Below are 20,651 nucleotides of genomic sequence, written 5' to 3'. Positions count from 1 at the left end.
AGAGATAAACAGTGATGTCTCCCAGGAGTCTGTACAGGGACCTGTGCAGTTCAACATATTCTTAAATGATCTGGAAAAAGGGGTAAACAGTGAGGTGGCAAAATTTGCAGATGATACAAAATTACTGAAGATAGTTAAGTCCAAAGCTGACTGCAAAGAGTTACAAAGGGATCTCACAAAACTAGGTGACTTGGCAACACAATGGCAGATGAAATTCAGTGTTGATAAATGCAAAGTAATGCACATGGCAAAATATAGTCCCAACTATACATACAAAATGATGGGATCTAAATTAGCCGTTACCTGTCAAGAAAGAGATCTTGTGGATAGTTCTCTGAAAACATCTGCTCAATGTGCAGTAGCAATCAAAAAACTAACAGAATACTGGAAATCAGTAGGAAAGGGATAGATAATAAGACAGAAAATATCATATTGCCTCTATACAAATCCATGGTACACTCACATATTGCATACTGCATGCAGATTTGGTCACCCCATCTCAAACAAGATATACTGGATTTAGAAAAGATACAGAGAAGGGCAACAGAAATGCTTTAGGGGTATGGAACACCTTCCATATGAGGAGAGATTAAAAAGACTGGGACCTTTCAGCTTGGAAAAGAGATGACTAAGGGGGGATATGATAGAGGTCTATAAAATCATGGCTGTTGTGGAGAAAGTGAATAAGGAACTGTTATTTACTCCTCATAACACAAGAGCTAGGGGTCACCCAATGAAATTAATAGGCAGCAGGTTTAAAATAAACAAAAAGAAGTATTTCTTCACACAATGCATAGTCAACCTTTGGAACTCCTCACCAGAGGATGTTGTGAAGGCCAAGACTATAACAGGGTTCAAAAATGAACTAGATAAGTTAATGGAAGATAGGTTCATCAATGGCTATAGCCCGGGGAGGTGGGAGGGTGGCACAGTGATCAAACACAATATTCTGCGTGTCCCTAACCTCTGTTTGCCAGAAGCTGGGAATGGGAGACGGGATGAATCATTTTGATGATTGCCATGTTCTGTTCATTCCCTCTAAAGCATCTGATATCGGTCACTGTTGGAAGACAGGATATTGGGCTAGATGGACCACTGGTCTTCCCCTGAAGGCCATTCTGATGTTCTTATATAGATCTCAGATGGATGTGCCTCCTGCTGTAACCCACTAGACCCCACTCCCCTCCCAGAGCTAAGACAGAACCCAGGAATCCGGATGGGAGCTCTCTCTCCACAGAGTTAGTAACAAAGTAAGAATATACATTCAAATTTTAAACCTAACCAATCCCTTAAGTGACTTGCCACAAGATGTCAGAACACGTTAGTATTATCACTGAGTGGGTCCAATATTTATTTAATTTTGTTTCTTTTATTTAGGAATTAAATACAATGCTTCTGCCAGCTAACTGTTATGTTATCTGCCAAAAAACTAGAGTTTTCAAGTGTCTAAGTAAGCCCCTAGAATCACAGTTAAAAGTTGTGCCACCCTACCAAAATCTGAAATGGTGCCACTGCCACTTCCTGAAATGTGTCTTCAAGCTAGGGGGTAAGGGATTGGGAATTTTGTTACCTGCTGCCTATTAGATCTGCAGAGGGACTTACCACATGATCCCACTTGTGAGTCTCTTGGGCTGTACTGAACCCAGTCAGCCACATTGCTAACTGCTGCACAGACGATATTGTGGTCACAGATCATCAAGAGCCCCTACAAAGTACGCGCACCAACAGGACATTAATTTTACGTTTGCTATATCAGGTCACATGACTGGGGAAATTCACGGTTATTGCAGGGGCCCTCGTGACCCTGAGAATAGTATTTTACCCTAATATATTTATCTTCTGTTTAATATAATTACTATCTTAAATATATTGAATATGTTTGTGTTATTTCATGGAAGTCTCCAACTATCTGTCAACTAAGTGGTGGTTACCCAGTGATTAGAATTTTCCTCCCAAGCTGCCCTGGTGACCCTGCCAGGAAGAAGCAAGGGAGTGGAGGCACCACCAAATAAATTCATATGGGAAGAAAAACAAGTTACGCCCTACTGAATGTATGGCAGGATCCAGAAGAACCTGTCCATCAAAACCCATAAGGAGATTGGCGCTAAAGGAGGTAACCAGGTGGATAGGGGACACTACATACAATTTGATGTTTCTGAACTTTTAAGAATCAGGATAAAGAACAATCTTTTGGGAGAAACACACAGGTGTGGTACAATAAAACAGAAAGTTTGAATATCCAGTATTTCTGGATATTATTGGAGCAGGAAACAAATTACAATGGAGTCTCAGGTTATAGCCAGTAAGGAATTAGCTGCAATGTAGGATTCCAGAACAAAACCTCAGTTTAACATTGTTTTAAACATGCCTCTAGGGTATGAAGAACACTAAAATCTACATAAATAAATAGGCTTCATTCTTCCAAGGCCCTGCGCCAGCAGCATGTTTCAGGATTGGGTCAGTCAAGAGAAGACAAGACTGACTCAGGGTTATCTGGACACAGCTAAACTGAGACACTCGGTCCAGCCTATCTTTGGCAGAATTCCAGCCCAACTAAGGCTGTGTGGTCTATCTCTATGTTATCCTAGAGATTCCTGTATGTTCTCAAAATTCACCACCTGGTTATAAATCCAAGGTCCCTGGAGCTTGTTGGAATAACAACATTCATCAAGGAAGAAAGGGAAATTAATCAAGGAAAGTATTTTACTTCAGTTGCATAGTTATCTGCTAAATGTTTTTACTTACAAAAGTGTAGTTGAATATTAGGAGGTAAGTCCTGATCTAGACATACCAGTTCAAATCCACTGAGCAGAGATCTTTATTTTATTGACAGTAATTTATAAACACAGCTATTATTTGAGTACTAATATGCACAAAGGTTGATTTTAATATTAATTCACCATTGATAAAATGAAAACTCAGTCTGAATTGTATTTTCTATTTCTTTAAAAGCATGCTGGGCTTATTTGGATTAGATACAAAGCTCATAGTTAATTCCAAAACTGGAGTTCTTAAAGGAGTCTGATGGCATTAGGTGCAAAACCCTCAATTAATTTCAAGGGGGAGTTGGGCACCTAACTTCCTTAAGTTCCTTTAAGAATTCCAGCCTAATCTCTACAAATAGATGGCTATAAAGAAGCACTTGACAGCACCAAAAATAGTGACCCCACGGACTACATTATAGTTCCCACTGTGCAGATAAAAGAGCTATTCCTAGGGGAATGCCACACCAGTGCACGTGTGCAGAATTCATATCCGTCACACGTTTCTTTGCTTCCCCACAGAAAAATGACTTTCTGACAGGGAAGCAGCAAGGGTAGTTATGTGCCCCTTCCCAGCAGCGCAGGCGTGTCGTTTCAGGTGCCAAGAGCAGTCACTGGAGAGAGAAATCACTGGGGGGATGGGGTGTCTGGGGACACCCCAGCTATCAGACCCACCAGGAGCCAGGGCCAGGTCAGACCCATCCCCCACACCCCCAACCCCTGTGTATCTGGACCCCCTATACTTAGACCCCCCCATTGATGAGCCTCACTTTCTGCACCCAGAACCCTATCACCAAGCCCCCTGGAGCCCTGCTGAACCCCACCCCCTGCATCCAGACCCCCACCCCTGCACCCAGACCACCCTCTACCAAGCCTCACCCCCCAGTACCCAAAACCCCCCACACCCCTACGGAGCCCCTGTGCATCCAGATTTCCCCCCACACACCCAGACCCTCACTGAGCCACCCACTCGCAGACTGCCCGATAGAGAACCCTCTCATCCCGTACCTGGATTCCCCCACACTAAGCCCCTCCGCACTTAGATCCTGACAGGCTGAGCCTGCATGCCCACACCTGGTGTGCCTGGTTTGGAGAGGCAGGGGCCCAGGGCGTTTCTGGGGCAGGCCTGGCCCTTTCACTGTGTGAGGGTCAGGTGCAGTCTCATCGCTGAGTCTATGTCCCGGGGAGAAGGGGGGAAAGCAGGGTAATCTCCCACCTCTGTGCAGTCAGCGGCCTGTGCTCCCCACTGCCATGCTGGAGCCTCCACATTTATTTATTGACAAATAAAATGAGCAGAATTTTAAAATATTGTGCACAGAACTTATTTTTTTTTTGGTGCAGAATTCCCTCAGGGGTAAAGAGCAGGCAAGAGACAGTGCAAAGTCCCTCATTCTCGCCCTCCCCTCCACCCTTCCATACTTGTTCAGGAAGCAACTACAGACCTAGGCTCTGATCCTGCAAAGACTTATGGAAGAAGAGGTGGATGAGGCTTTTTTTTAAGCAACTAACAAAATCATCCAAAGCACAGGACTTGGTAGTGATGGGGTACTTCAACTATGCAGACATCTGTTCAGAAAATAATACAGTGGGTCACAGATTATCCAACAAGTTCTTGGAATGTATTGGAGACAATATTTTAGTTCAGAAGGTGGAGAAAGCTACTAGGAGAGAGGCTGTTCTAGATTTGATTTTGACAAATAGGGAGGAACTAGTTGAAAATTTTAAAGTGGAAGACAGCTTAGGTAAAAGTGGCCATGAAATGGTAGAGTTCATGATTATAAGGAATGGTAGGAGGGAAAACAGCACAATAAAGATAAAGGATTTCAAGAAGGCAGACTTTAGCAAACTCAGGGAGTTGGTAGGTAAGATCCCATGGGAAGTAAGTCTAAGGGGAAGAACAGTTCAAAAGAGTTGGCAGTTTTTCAGGGACATTATTAAGGGCAGAAGAGCAAACTATCCCACTGTATAGGAAAGACAGGAAGTATGGCAATAGGTCAGGGATCGGCAACCTTTGGCAAGCGGCTCGCTAGGGACAGGGTAAGCACCCTCACAGGCCGGGCTGGTTTGTTTACTTGCCGTGTCCACAGGTTGGGCCAATCGCGGCTCCCACTGGCCGTTCCAGGCCAATGGGGGCGAGGGGAAGCGGTGGCCAGCACATCCCTCGGCCTGCACCGCTTCCCACAGCCCCCGTTGGCCTGGGACGGCCAGTGGGAGCCACGATCAGCCGAACCTGAGGACACAGCAGGTAAACAACCAGCGCAGGCCCGCCAGGGTGCTTACCCTGGCGAGCCGCGTGCCAAAGGTTGCTGATCCCTGCAATAGACCACCCTGGCTTAATCAAGAGATCTTCAATGATCTGAAACTCAAAAAAGTCCTACAAAAAGTGAAACCGAGATCAAATTACAAAGGATGAATATAAACAAATAACACAGATATGTAGGGACAAAATTAGAAAGGCCAAGGCATGAAATGAGATTAAACTAGCTAAAGACATAGAGGGTAACAAGAAAACATTCTATAAATACCTTTGAAGCAAGAGGAAGGCCAAGGACAGGGTAGGCCCATGACTCAAGGGGGGGGGGGGAATAATAACAACAGTAAATGTGGAAATGGCAGAAGTATGAAATTACTTTTTTGTTTCAGTTTTCACCAAAAAAATTAGTAACAATTGAATGTCTAATGTAGTGAATGCCAGTGAAAATGAGGTAGGATCAGAGGCTAAAATAGGGAAAGAACAAGTTAAAAGTTACTTAGACAAGTTAGATGTCTTCAAGTCACTGGGGCCTGATGAAATACATCCTAGAATACTGAAGGAGCTGACTGTGGAGATATCTGAGCCATTAAGCGATTATCTTCAAAAAGTCATGGAAGACGGGAGAGATTCCAGAGAAATGGAAAAGGGCAATATAGTGCCCATCTATAAAAAGGGAAATAAGGGGAATTACGGACCAGTCAACTTAACTTCAGTACCTGGAAAGATAATGGAGCAAATAATTAAGCAATCAATTTGCAGACACCTAGAAGATAATGAGGCGATAAGTTACAATCAGCATGGATTTGTCAAGAACAAATCATGTCAAACCACCCTAACAGCTTTCTCTGACAGGGTAACAAGCCTTGTGGATGGGGGGGAAGCGGTAGATGTGGTATATCTTGACTTTAGTAAGGCTTTTGATACTCTCTCAAATGACCTTCTCATAAAAAAACTAGGGAAATACAATAGAGATGGAGCTACTGTAAGGTGGGTGCATAACTGGTTGGAAAACCATTCCCAGAGAAAGCAGCAAAGAGTGCTGTGGCACCTTACAGACTAACAGACATATTGGAGCATGAGCTTTCGTGGGTGAATACCCACTTTGTCGGATGCATGTCATTCCCAGAGAGTAGTTATCAGTGGTTCACAGTCAAGCTGGAAGAGCATAATGAGTGGGGTCCAGTTCTGTTCAATATTTTCATCAATGATTTAGATAATGGCAGAGAGTGTACATTTATAAAGTTTGCAGTGATACCAAGTTGGGAGGGGTTGAAAGTGCTTTGGAGGACAGAATTAAAATTCCAAATGATCGGGACAAACTGAAGAAATGGTCTGAAGAAAATAGGATGAATTTCAATAATGACAAATGCAAAGTACTCCACTGAGGAAGGAACAATCAGTTGCACACATACTAGATGGGAGATGACTGCCTGAGAAGGAGTACTGCAGAGAGGGATCTGGGAGTCATGGTGAATCACAAACTAAATGTGAGTGAACAGTGCAACACTGTTGCAAAAAAAGCAATCATCATTCTGGGATGTATTAGCAGGAGTGTTGAAAGCGACACAAGAAGCAATTCTTCCGCTCTTCTCCACCCCGATTAGGCCTCAACTGGATTACTGTGTCCAATTCTGGGCACCACATTTCAGGAAAGATGTGGACAAATTGGAGAAAGTCCAGAGAAGAGCAACAAAAATTATTAAAGGTTTAGAAAATATGACCTCTGAGGGAAGATTGAAAAAATTGGGTTTGTTTAGTTTGGAGAAGAGAAGATTGAGAGGGGGCATGATAACAGTTTTCAAGTACATCAAAGGTTGTTACAAGGAGCAGGGGGGGAATTATTCTCCTTAACCTCTGAGGATAAGACAAGAAACAGTGGACTTAAACTGCAGCAAGAGCAGTTTAGGTTGGATATTAGGAAAAACGTCCTAACTGTCAGGGTGGTTAAACACTGGAATAAATTGCCCAGGGAGGTTGTGGAATCTCCATCATTGGAGATTTTTTAAGAGCAGGTTAGACAAACACCTGTCAGGGATGGTCTAGAGATAATACTTAGTGCTGCCATGTGTGCAGGGGACTGGACTAGATGACCTCTCAAGGTCCTTTCCAGTCCTACGATTCTATGATAAAGTTAACTGTATGTTCCATGGGTAGCCCTAATAAAGCAACACAACTACTCACAGTGCAGAAAGTTCAACGTAAGCTTGAATCTTTGTAGGATCAGGGTCCTATATTTGCACGTCTTGAGGTAAAGGGCTGGGAGGTGTGGGTATGTGGGGGAAATGGTCAGGTGCCACCTGGGAGAGCACATGGGATCTCAGAAGGGGTGGGCTTTAGCTCCAATACCTTTTCCACATTGTCTGGCAGATTGATGCTGATGGTAGACCTAAGTGTATGCTTCCCTCTAAAAAAAAAAAAAAGGGTAGGAGCCACATCAGCATATGCTCCTTCCAATTCCTAAAGGATTCACACAGAAATAACGCCCCAGGGGACTGGCAGTGGTGGAACTGCCTGACCCAGCACTGCTGTTTCTAGCCACGAGGAAGCTGCATTATAGTAAGATCAAATTCATATCACAGACCAAACAAGCTCCCACATGACTAGTTAGCAAAATGTAAACAATCAAATCTCCCCTTGAATGACTCATCTGACCTTTAATGCACAAAAGCTTCCCCTCATTTCTGTTTTAACTGTAAACACATTTGTACTTGCTTGCAACACATTTGCAGCAGACTGCTGCACTTCTAGTCATGAAAAGAAGCCTTTATCTGCCTCTTGCACCCCCAAAACTCCTGGGTGATGTTTTACCCAGCCTGCTAGGCACATTAGATTGTAAGGTCTCTGCCTCAAAGAAACCCTTGGGTAGTCCACATGTTTGGGCTTAACCCAATTTTTGTGTTTCGTTTTCTACTTTATTTTTAACTTTGTATTTTTAAACAACATGGGATAGTTTGTATTACCAGAGGAGTGATTTCAAGACATTTTGGATCCGATTCTGATCCCAGGTTTAACAGAAGAAACATACTACAATCTACTGAAGGTAATGGGTTTACTCTAGATGTACAACAATTTAAATGAGATCAGAATTTGGCCCTTTGTTTCTCGGATATGAAATCAATACATTAAGCCTAGGATTTTCAAAGGTGCCTAAGGGAGGGATGTACCAATTCCCACGGAGTTTCAATGGCAGGTAGGCACCTAACTCTCCTACAAGCCTTTGAAGGAGAGTTAGCACATAATACTTACATTAAAGTGAAATTCAGAAATAACCATAATCTAATGCCTACAATTTCCCATAGAATCAAAAACTTACAAATCATTAAATTTCTCCAGTGTTACATCTGGTGTGAACACATCCAATATTCCAATCACCTAAAACAGGAGAGAGAAAAAACAGAAATATATGGATTAAGATTTCATCAACACAAAATCACCAAGCCACATAATAAATGAAGAAATATAGTGGAGAACATTACCAAAATGAGACATTAGTTACAAACATAAAGATGAGAAGTAGCTTGCCTATAGCAAAACACACAATTGCTAGTGTAAGAAAGTCTGTCACCCGTTATCCATCAGTTTTCACCTCCATCACTAGGTCTGCTTGACCTAAGGATAAACAAGCTTTAAACGTACAGTTTTTTTATAAATAAGCAAGGTCGAGTGATAATTATATAAAACAGCCGATAAAACCTCTCATCCTGAAGGATTCCAAAGTGTTTTACAAACAAACAAAAACTTTACCACACTGTACACACAGGAATAGTCCATCATTGTTATTCAGCCACCTCTGGGGAAAAGTGAGCCCACTGTGGGTCAATGCATAGTAACACTAAACAATTTAGGATAGCAAATAAAATGAATTTTCCAAATTCATCTGCAGTAGAATTTTGGTAGGCAGAATATAATTCCCAGAATGGAATTTGGTCAGGACCCTGGGACTAAACTTGTTTATTCCTATGAAAAGGGCTAATTGGCCTTAAGTGACCATAAGTCATCAAGAATGCAACCGTGAATTTAACAGCTCTAGATCTTGGATTCTCCTTAACAATATTCTGTGTGTCTCAACAAAACTGTAATAAAATGTATAAAATAAACATGTCTTTCCCTGATTTTCCACTAGTAAATCCATCAATGGAATGAGACCAGTTGGCTGGATATACTTACAGTCACTGCCAATACTCCACTCAAGTAAATTAACCATCAGTAAATTAAATATTGGAAAAATACAATAATCAGGACTAACAGCTTATCATGCTTTGTAGCATTACCATGAAATTAACGATCAACATTAGAAACTATTTTAAAACCTGCTTTGAGAAATGCCAAATTGCCTCTTTCCTTCCAGTACTTAAGAGTTATTATCAAAGATCTTTAAAAAACAAAACAAAACAGGAAGTGAAGCAAAAAAGGGGTGAAATAAATAAAGATAAAGAATAGGATTTGTTTCATTTAAATCTTTAAAGATAAAAAGTCTTCTCACCCCTTCAAAAATCCCTTACACACAAACTTTCGCCTTTTTCCATTATTTCAAAAGTTTACAGGAGTTCTTAAAGTTAGCCTGGACGCAATCAAAATACTGTGGTGATGAGTGCGGTATAAACACCTACATAAACCTCTACCACAATATAACGCGACCCAATATAACATGAATTCGGATAACACACAGTAAAGCAGTGCTCCGGGGAGTGTGTGTGTGGGGGGGGACTGCACACTCCAGCGGATCAAAGTAAGTTCGATATAACATGGTTTCACCTATAACGCGGTATGATTTTTTGGCTCCCGAGGACAGCGTTATATCAGTGTAGAGGTGTATAAAATACCCAGATACAAAAGCTTTATCTCTGCATCCATGCTGAATCTTTGGAAGCTCTACTAAGCAAATCATTTTCCTGGAGTTTGTAATATAGTCTTTTTGAAGCCATTCAAAGAACAATACAAAAATGAAAGAATCACCCCACTAAACATTAATAAAACCCATTACTAGACCATCAAAAATAAAGTAAAAGAGGATGTATGTATTCAAAACCATGCTTTAAAGTGCTGAGGTTATAGCAGGTATTTTATTTTTCAGATTTCTACAGCAGAGTTTTATAACTATCCACCACAGAAACTTTTCACTCATGACACAGAAAGTGACACCAAAGCTGAATCATGGAATTCTAATGGCCAGTTAAAACTGTGCATGTACACTTTTCTAAAGCTGCACCTTGCTGAATCTACATTTCAAAAACTCTTAAAATATATATAGATAGCATCTGAAGAGTGTGTCATTAGAAATGGAAAGTTAGTATTTGAACTTCAACCTGGTCCATCAAGTGCTTTCTCTTCCCATTAAAACCCACTACTTCCTGTGAAGAAGAGTTCCTTGTCCTCTAACCAATAAGCTTTCTGTGTCCTCATTTACCCAAATTGTTGCTCTATGTCTTGTCTATCTTAGATTGTATGCTACATGATGGTGACAGCAGGCTTCAGCAGGGAAAGTAATTGATACCACAGAAGATGAGGCAATGTATGGATGCTGCACCACATGGATTTGCAACCAGTATCGTTAAGGCAAACAAAGCATGGGAACCTGTATTATGCTCCTGTTCTTGTGAAACACGGGAAGCTGGAAAAGGTGTTTCAACAGAAAATACCAGCCAAAAATCAAAGAGATTAGTAAAGCTCATTAAAATTCCCCTTCATCTCCCATTAAAGTCAGTGGGAGTATATTAGTTACTTGGACTATCCTGTTAGTTAACAGCAGGATTTGTCCTGAGAGGCAAAGAACTGAGCTCATACTTTTCAGGTAAACTGGCAAACTAATTGAGACAAGCTTGTCATCTGTCTTTGTTGTTGCAAATCCTCTGAATTGAAAAGACCAGGGAAAGAGCAGCAACTTCATTCTAAACATCTTGAAGGAAATTTCAAAAGACCAACGGAGAGAGCAAAATAGGAACTGAACACAGAATATTTGTTTATAAACATGCAAGGGATGGTAGTCCCTCTTAGTCATACCCATTTGATTTGATAAACTAGTTTCTTCTTTTTCATAATGGATTTTCTAAAGCAACATCATTGAAACTGACACGGACAAGTCAGACGAAAAATAATTAATCATTTATAAATATCAAAGAGAGAACTCTGTTTCCTTCTCATCAGTGACCTTTATTTAATAGCTATGTTTCAGAGTGTTTTTCCCAAACTAGAATATAGTTATTAATATTTCCATTTATGTCACAGCTTACTACAGATACATTACAAACAAGAGGATACAAAATAAAATAAATACTCTAAGGAAGACGTAAATTTCAGTGACTAATGCAAATATAAGAAAAATGACTGGATAGTATGTTGGAAATATTCTTCTCCATGATACCCTGCAAAAACATTTGCTACCATGGAATGCCATTCCTCTATTAAATATAAGGTACTTAAACATAACAGCTGACGTAAAGACCAGTTTGGACAGTAAAGCACAAATGACAAGTGGGCTTATTTCTTTTATAACTTGGTATGTATAAAATAAAACAAAAAATACCTTGAAGTTATCAACAATGATATAAAGGCTAGGTCACTGATACAGAGTGATCTGGAAGACTCAATAAGCTGGGCACAAGCAAATAACATGTGTTTTAATACAGCTACATGTAATGTATACATCTAGGAGAAAAGAATGTAGGCCACACTTAGAAGATGGAGGACTCTATTCTGGAAAGCAATGGCGCTGGAACTGGGAAAGGAAGCAGTGGGCAATGCGCCCCCACACTTTTAAAAGTGGAAGGGCCACACACCCCACTTTTTAACAAACAAAAAACAAAAAACCCACATGAGTTTGGTCTCCCAGAGGCGACCCATGCCTGCCCAGTGAGGGCAGTGGCTTCAGCAGATATTACTGAGCATGCTCAGTCCATCTGAGCCTGCTTAGTACAAGCCGAGCACCAAATCTTTGCGGGTATGTGACCCTGCATCCCGCCCCGCACTTCTACAAAGGTTCCAGTGCCCTTACTGGGAAGTGGTGACTGAAAAAGATTTGGGGTCATGGTGGATAATCAGCTGAACATGAGCTTCCAGTGCAAAGCTGTGGCCAAAAGGGCTAATGCTATCTTTGGATGCATAAACAGGAGAATCTCAAGTAGGAGCACAGAGGTTATTTTACCTCTTTCTTTGGCACTGGTGCAACCCTGCTGAAATACTGTGTCCAGTTCTGGTATTCTCAATTCAAGAAGGATGTTAATAAATTGAAGAGGGCTCAGAGAAGAGCCAAAAGAATGATTACAGGATTAGAACATATGCCTTATAACGATAGATTGAGCTCCCTGAGTCTATTTAACTTAAGAAAGAGACGGTTAAAGGGTGACTTGATCACAGTCTTTAAGTACCTACACATGGGGAACAAATATTTCATAATGGGCTCTTCAATCTAGCAGACAAGGTATAACAAAATCCAATGGCTGGAAGTTGAAGCTAGACAAATTTAGACTGGAAATCAGGAGTAACTGTTTTACAATGAGGATAATTAACCACTGGAACAATTTACCAAGGGTTATGGTGGAGTCTCCATCACTGACAATTTTTAAAATCGAGATTGTTTTTAAATAGATGCTTTAGTTCAAAAGGAATTATTTTGAGAAGTTCTATAGCATGTGTTAAACAGGTCAGACTAGATGCTCACAATGGTCTCTTTGAATCTATGAAAAAACATTCTTCAATTATATTTTGATTGCTTCCAATGAAGTGGGTTCTAGCCCACAAAAGCTTATGACCAAATAAATTTGTTAGTCTCTAAGGTGCCACAAGGACTCCTCGTTGTCTTCACCAGTGTGTTACCTGAAATTGGGCCAGAGAGTAAGCTTAGGGAGGACTAATGACCCACCAGAGTTTGGCAGAAAGCAACATGTTTATTATACTGATAGCTAAGCTCAAAAGAAAGGAGGTGGGGCTACACTCACACTCGCATACTCACGCTCCCAGGACAGGCATGGCACTGGAGATGTCAGGATCCTTCAATGTAACTGTCCCACAGCGCAACGATGGATGGTGCGATGAAGGTAAGTGTTGATGAAATGCAACATGGCAATCCACTGGTCAGGTGGTCTGGGTGAAGGGCCTTCACAGGAGGTACAATCTTGTGAGTGCACTCCCGAGCACATGGCCCCTTCCCCTTTTATGGACCTGCTCCTCATGGCCTGCAACTAGAGATGACTCGGCCGCAATCCAGGCAGGGCCGGGGGAGAGACCCAGCTCCAAATATTGCTGGAGCAGGGCACCCAGCCCTGAATATTCCTGGAGCCCGGGCACCGCAGATGTATATAACCTGCCGCCTATGGCTAGCAGTGATGCTCTCCTCCAGTGTCTCACTTTTACCAATCAGTTTTTAAGATGAGATTTCTGGCATGGAATAGCACAATGAGGTGTGTACGCCATCAACCCATGGTCATCTCAGTGATTATTTTATCCTGTGTTCATTGGTTCCTTGTAAACTCAGTGAAAGTCCCTCCACCATCCCTTTAAAGACAAATCCAAAGTAGAGTGAATGGTATGGGGAAAAAAAAAATCAAACTCAGATTTTCTTGTTCAATATTAGTGTCTTGTGTAGCCTCCCCCCATCTTTCTCCTTCTCCGATAGAGTGGGAGGAGCTACTTTGAGGATAAAGTAGTAGTATAACTGCTCTTGAAAATCTGGAGTGCAAGGTAACAAAGATAATAGCAATAAAATTCAATTGCTGTCAGGAATTGTTAGTAGCAGCTTGCAACACCATGTTTAAGAATATTTCCAGAAGAACAGATTCTGAAAGAAGGTCTAGGGATAGAGAAGACAAAACAGTCAACACTAAGTTGTTAAAAGAATTGATTCCTGGCAAACAAAAAGATGGATTTCTTTACATACCAATGTGACACAGAGACCCCTTGGCAAAGGGTTCCCTGTTCTTTGCAAACAACTCTCACCCCAGACCTGACAAACTCACCACACCAAACATCATACATGATGTATATCCTTGAAGAGTAACATGTAAGGTATCTACAGAAAGCTCATAACTGGTCAAGATTCATAATCTTTGTATGTATGGGTAATATTTAAGGACTAATGTATTTATATTGAAAGTATGCTCTATGAACTTGGAGTAAAAGTTAGGGCTTGTTTACACTGCAGCTTTGGCAACGAAACAGTGGAGGTGAACACACTGCAAGGCCACTTTCGGCAACAAAACTCCTCAGTTTCAGCGACAAAATAAAACCACCTCAATGAGTCATAGAGCTTTTTATGCAAAAGTTTTGTTGCCAAAGTGCCAGTGTAGACACTGCACTTGATTTTATTGCTTTAATTGAGGGTGTCCCACAATGCCCAACCTGACTGCTCGGGTCAGCAGTTCCAACTCCGCTGCCCTGCAGCCAGGTAAGCAACCCTCCGCCCCTCCTCCTTTAAAGCCCTGGGAATTTTTGAAATTCCACTTCCTGTTTGCACAACATGGAGAGCTCACATGCTGACCATGATGGCTCCACGCAGCAAAGGCTCTCCTGCTTGAACCAATGCAGAGCTGCTGGATCTGCTCAGTATTTGGAGACAGGAAAGTGTGCAGTCCCAGCTGCACTCCAGCTGTAGGAATTTCTATACCTACGGGCAGGTTTCTTGAGGCTTGTGCGAAAAGGGCTATGATCAGGACATGAGGTATGCATACTAGAAGGCAAGGGAGGAAAACCATTGCTCTGGTGCTGAGCCTCAGACCTGCCATTTTTTACAAGGAGTTGGATGCTATCCTTGGCGGTGACCCCACCTCCACTGCCAAGAGCCATTTGGATACTTCATCGGGGATGGAACCGGCAGAAAGGCGACCTAATCCAGAGGACAAAATCATTGACAAAGAGGTGGAGGCAGATAACGATGTGGTGCCAAGGCCGGATTAACCCGTAGGCTAAAAAGGCTATAACCATAGGCCTTCTATTTTTAGGGCCTCCTATTTTTAGGCCCTCCATTCCATACTGAAGTAATAGCTGAGCGATGGTAGTGGGGCCATCAGAATTTTTTTGTCTCATTAGATATTGCTTTGTACAAATTAATCCATCAAGATTGTGAATTCAATTTATGGTGGTTGTGATTTTGTCTTTATGGGCTAAGGAAGTGATTGTGGGCCCAAGCAATATTGAACTTTGTACACAGCAGGCCTACACTAGACAATAGAAACCATGTCGAAGAAAGGAGGATGGCAGAAATTGAAGGAGGCCAAAGAAAGATGGCAAAGACAAGATGTAGTGCTGAAAGGTACTCCTTCTCTAACTATTTTTCCTCCTATTAAGTTTGGTGGTGAAGAAGTCCACGTGAATACCACCCTAAGTGAACCTGCTGCACCTGTGCCTGATGAAAAGGAGCAACCTCCTATGACTTCTCTAGCTGCAGTCTCACCCCACTCCTATGAAGACTTTCCCAGTGATAGTAATATAAAAATATTCTTCTCCAATGATCCAGGCGAGTAGGACATGACTTCTCAAGATCTCATTGCACATTGGACTCAGAAGGGCCAACAGAAATGCCAGAATCCAGATGTTGACTTTTCATTGACAAAGAGAGAGTACACCAGAACAGTTATCTGACCAAATCAGTGTTTGAATATGAAGCCTAGTAAACAGACTGGCAAGCGAGAATGGCTCATCTATTCGCCTTCTATGAAAAAAGTGTACTGTTTTTATTGCCGCCTGTTTTGTGATACCAAAAAGTGGGGAATGGTCTATGAAGGCTTCAGTGGTTGGAAGAATACTGCATACATTACCAAACATGCAATGAGTGAGCAGCATACATTGTTAGTTAACAGCTACCAAGCCCGAAAGAAAGTTAGTGGCAGAATTGATACCCAAATGGAAAACCAGGTTTTGGAAGCTCGTGCTTATTGGAAGAACATTCTCAGATTCGTAGTTGAAACCATAGTTTTTCTTCCTGACCGTGGTCTGCCATTGTGTGGCTCAGATGAGACTGTTGGATCAAAACACAATGGCAATTACCTTGGCGTTCTAGGGCTAATTGCTAAGTTTGACCCTTTCTTAGCTCAGCACATCAATCAAACACGCAAATCGTGGAAAAGGCCATACATTTATCAAAGACTATTTGTGATTAAATTTAAATTTATGAATTCATTACACCAGTGGCAAAGAATACGCTATCAGCCATTGTAGATGAGATTGAAGATGTGGGATATTTTTGTGTGATATTTTTCAGTGTCCATCAACTCAACACCGGATGTGTCACACGTAGATCAGCTGACTGTCATCTTGCGTTATGTGCTACCCAGTAGACCAGTTGAGTGTTTCATGACCTTCATAAACATCACTAGCCACATAGGGGAGAAACTTGCCCTGTACCTACTCAATTTCCTCACCAAAAATGGGATTGACATCAGCCTTTGTTTTGGCCAAAGCGATGACAATGCAAGTAATATGAGTGGCAAATATTCAGGGATGCAGGCAAGGATAAAAGAGCGCAATGCTCTGGTTGATTACATACCATGTGCTGCACACTCACTCAGCCTTGTTGGCCAGTCTGCCATGGATGGTTGTGTTGAAGCAGTTTCTTTTTTTGGATTTGTCCAAGAATTGTACAATTTTTTCTCTGCATCAGCCAGTCCTTGGATGATTCTTAGAGATTCACTACCAAAGGGATGCCCAGTGCCCAAATCACTCTCAGGGACGTGGTGGAGTGCCAACGCTGAAGCTGTGAATGCAGTTTTTCTGGGATACCCCAACATCCTTGAAGTACTAGAGAGCAAAAATCAGCAACAAGAAAAGATGCGAAGATCCTGAGTGATGCAATGGACACTTTGGAAACTGATATTTTGTGTGAGGCCTGGAATGATATATTTCAGCCATTCAGCGGGTGCAGTCTAAGCTTGCAAAGTGTTGAAATTAACCTTTCCACTTCTGTAAACCTAATGTGGAGTCTTGGAACTGTTCTTCAACAAATGCAGGATAGTTCTGCTGAGTATGAAATTCAGGGGCTGCAAGGACTGCTAACCATGAGTATAAGTCAGCCAAACGCCACAAAAGACAGAAGATATGCAATGATGCAACTGCCCACTCATTCAGTGACAAGGAGGCCTTGAGTTAATACCTTCATCACAATCATTGACAAACTGAAGAGTTTATTAGAACGTCGGATCGAGGCTTATAAAAATATTGACAAAACCTTTATTGTACTGACAAATTTTTCACCTAACATTTCAAGCTCTGAAGTCAGTGAAGATGTCAGAAGTACCCAGACTATCTCCCAGTAGATTTTACTAAAGAATTTCTTCAATTTGTTGAATTCACATCACTCTCAGATATAGAGAGAAAAGATGATGAAAGCAAATCTATTTGGATGTAGCAAGTTATCACTGAATCCAATGTGATAGACTGTTTCCCAATTGTTGAAACTACATTACAGCTGTATTTGTCACTAATGATCACTAACTGTAGTGGAGAATGTTCTCTCTTCTAACAAGGATAAAAAATGTCCTCCGATCCACCATGACTCAAGAGCATCTCAGTGCTTTGTCCCTCTTGAGAATGAAATTGTCAGGTCTTTGAATTAGGATGACATCATTCATGTCTTTGCCACAGCTAAAGCTAGGGAAAAATATTATTTGAAGAATTGAGTGTAGTGAGAATAAATGTATTAACTTTACATAAATAAATAATATGTAAATATTGTGACAAAGTTCCTCCTCTACCTTGGTGGATCCTGCACTTATTGGCGGATTTGCCCCCACTCACAGATTCACCCTGTGGGTCAGGAAACAGCCCAGAGACTTTCCCCTCTGGTAGAAGCCACAGTCCAGGTCAATTCCTCCTGTGTTTGATCAGAAGTTGGGAGGTTTGGGGGGAACCCGGGCCTGCCCTCTACTCCGGGTTCCAGCCCAGGGCGCTGTGGACTGCAGCTGTCTAGAGTGCCTCCTGGTAAAGTTGCACAACAGCTACAATTCCCTGGGCTACTTCCCCATGGCCTCCTCCCAACATCTTCTTTGTCCTCACCACCAGACCTTCCTCCTGATGTCTGATAACGCTTGTACTTCTCAGTCCTCCAGCAGTACACCTACTCATTCTCAGCTTCTTGCACGCCTCTTGCTCCCAGTTCCTCGCACACACTTCTTCTCCTCTGGCTCCCTTTGGCCTTACTAGAGTGAGCCCTTTTATAGCATCAGAGGGGCCTTAATTAGAGTCAGGTGCTTAACAGCCTCACCTGACTCTTAGCAGGTTAATTGGAGTCAGGTGTTCTCATTAGCCTGAAGTAGCCCCTGCTCTGGTCACTCAGGGAACAGAAAACTGCTTATCCAGTGGCCAGTATATCTCCCTTCTACTACTCTGCTGTTCCCAAATGGCCTGGGTCTATCACAATATGTATATAGATAAATGTTTGATGACTTCATAATTTTTTTGCAATATGTAATTCACACTTAGGCCCTTCCCTCCCATTAGCCGTAGGCCCCTCATAACCTTAATCCAGCCCTTTGTGGAGCCCACAGCAGGGTCACCCAGTGGTGTGCCCAGCCAGGAGCTGTTCTCTGCTCCAGAGGTGTCTAGCCAGTCTCAGCAGTTGCACTCTGGCAAGCCAGAGACAGGAGGAAACCCCTGGTAAGTGTTTTTGCTTTGTGAAGTGTGGAGGTGTATTGAGGGCATAGAAATGTACAAGGCTGGCCATGTTACTATGTGTTCAACATTTCCCCATGCAGCTAAGCAGTATGGAGAAACAGGGTATTGATGCACATGGAGATTTCATGGGAATCCTCCTGAAAAATCTCTAGGAAACTTTCCTGGAGGTACTTGGCAATCCTCTGCTGAAGGTTCCTTGGCAGAGCTGCTTTGTCCCTTTCCTGCGCCATTCTGCAATTACTTGCACCGGGACCAAAGAAGCACACAGATGAGCAACACAGGGACCAGGGCGTGTAGTAGATGCACCCTTGCTTCCCTATTTACCCTCAGGAGTGAGATATCTGGTACAATAACCCCCACCTGTGGAAAAGGATGGAAAAATTTAAAAATATTATCCCTGGTTGACTGCACTGCATCCCTGTCATATTGCTTTTCTCCCCATGTAAAATGCACCTCGCCCCTGGGTAAACTCACCATGCATGGGCTTGTCAAGGGTGAGTGAGAAAGTAATTGGTATGTTATTAGAGGTGTATTTTACTATTCTTGAACCACTCTTTACTGCTATTTAAGTTTCCGTGTAAGGCTTCATGAGCCATGGCATTAAGGGGTACACTGGGTCTCCAGGATCACTATGGGCATTTCAACATCCCCTACTGTAATCTTCTGGTCTGGAAAGAAAGCCCCCACTTGCAGCTTTCAGTACAGGTTGGTGTTCCTGAAGATACATGTGTCATGCACCTTTCTGGACCACCCTGCATCGATGTCAGTAAAACGCCTGCAGTGATCCACAAGCACCTGCAACACCATGGAGAAGTACCCCTTCCTATTGATGTACTCTGTCGCAAGGTGGTCCAGTGCCAAAATCGTAATATGTGTGCCATCTATTGCCCCTCAACAGTTAGGGAAACCCATTTCTGCAAAGCCATCCACTATTTCATGCACATTGCCAAGAGTCTTGGTCCTTCACGACAGGGTGTGATTAATGGCCCTGCACACTTGCATTAACACAGCCCCAACAGTCGACTTCCCAACTCCAAACTGATTTGCAACCAACTGGTAGCAGTCTGGTGTTATCCAACTTCCACACTGCGAGTGCCATGCATTTCTTCACCGAGAGGACAGCTCTCATTTGGGGGTCCCTGCACCGCAGGACTGGGGTGAGCTCAGCACACAGTTCCAGGAAGGTGGCTTTCCTCATCCGAAAGTTATGCTCGTCATCCCAGACCTGCACAATGATGCGATTCCACCACTCAGTGCTAGCTTTCCAAGTCCAAAAATGATGTTCCACCACATTCAGCTTTTCTGTGAATGCCAAAAGTAATCGAATGTTGCTCCTATCGATGTCAGACAGCACTTCATGCAACTATGAATCCCACTGAGTTCAGAACTTCACGATTAACTGTACTGCTATTCACAATGTACTACTGCCTGCTAGCAGAGCATCAGAGAGCAGTGTGGGATACATTCTTCCAAGGTGTCGCGGTGCACGACTCACCGCTGCGGCGCCTCCTGCTGCTCTCTCAGGGAATTAGCTCGTCCAGCTTCCGGAGCGCCCTCTGCAGGCCGGTGTCCTGCTGCTGCTGGCCCGTGTCCCTCCCAGGACCCGGTGCCCCTTGTCTTTGGGGTGCTTCCCCCTGGCAATACCCCCCAGTCTCAGCGTCTCCCCACCCAGGGGAACCCCCAACCCTCTATTCCCACCTTGCCTCAGTCATGGGCTACTGCCAGTCACCATCTAGCCCATACTCACTGGGGCAGACTGAAGTGTAAAAGCCACTCATCATAGGCAAGGGGGGTTTGGACCTGTTGCCTCTGCCTACCCGTGGGCTGTCCCCCTGCAACCTCAGTACCTAATTGGCCTTCTACTAGGCTGCAGCCTGGGGGGTTTCCAGGCCAGAGCTCCCCAGCTCCCTTGGCCTTCCCCCAGCCCTGCTCCACTCCAGGTACCTTCTCTCAGCTCCCTGCAGCCAGGTCCCTCCCTCTCAAAGCTAGAGAGAGTCTGTCTCTGGCTTCTGGCCCCAGCCCTCTTATAGGGCCAG

The 20,651-nt window shown here is 42.9% G+C and overlaps 1 protein-coding gene across 2 annotated transcripts in view; it reads right to left on the bottom strand.

Annotated features, from left to right (window-relative positions):
• The window catches only part of MAPK12 (mitogen-activated protein kinase 12), a 79,504-nt gene that overhangs the window by 39,956 nt on the left and 18,897 nt on the right, over positions 1-20,651 (bottom strand). For both annotated transcript variants that reach the window (XM_039512046.1, XM_039512047.1), the window contains exon 3: positions 8,330-8,388. In XM_039512046.1, the coding sequence (XP_039367980.1) occupies positions 8,330-8,388 (59 nt within the window). The remainder of the gene's footprint in view (positions 1-8,329; positions 8,389-20,651) is intronic.

This window comes from Mauremys reevesii, linkage group 1, assembly GCF_016161935.1.
Source record: "Mauremys reevesii isolate NIE-2019 linkage group 1, ASM1616193v1, whole genome shotgun sequence".
NCBI lineage: Eukaryota > Metazoa > Chordata > Testudines > Geoemydidae > Mauremys > Mauremys reevesii.
This window is presented reverse-complemented; position numbering and strand designations above follow the sequence as displayed.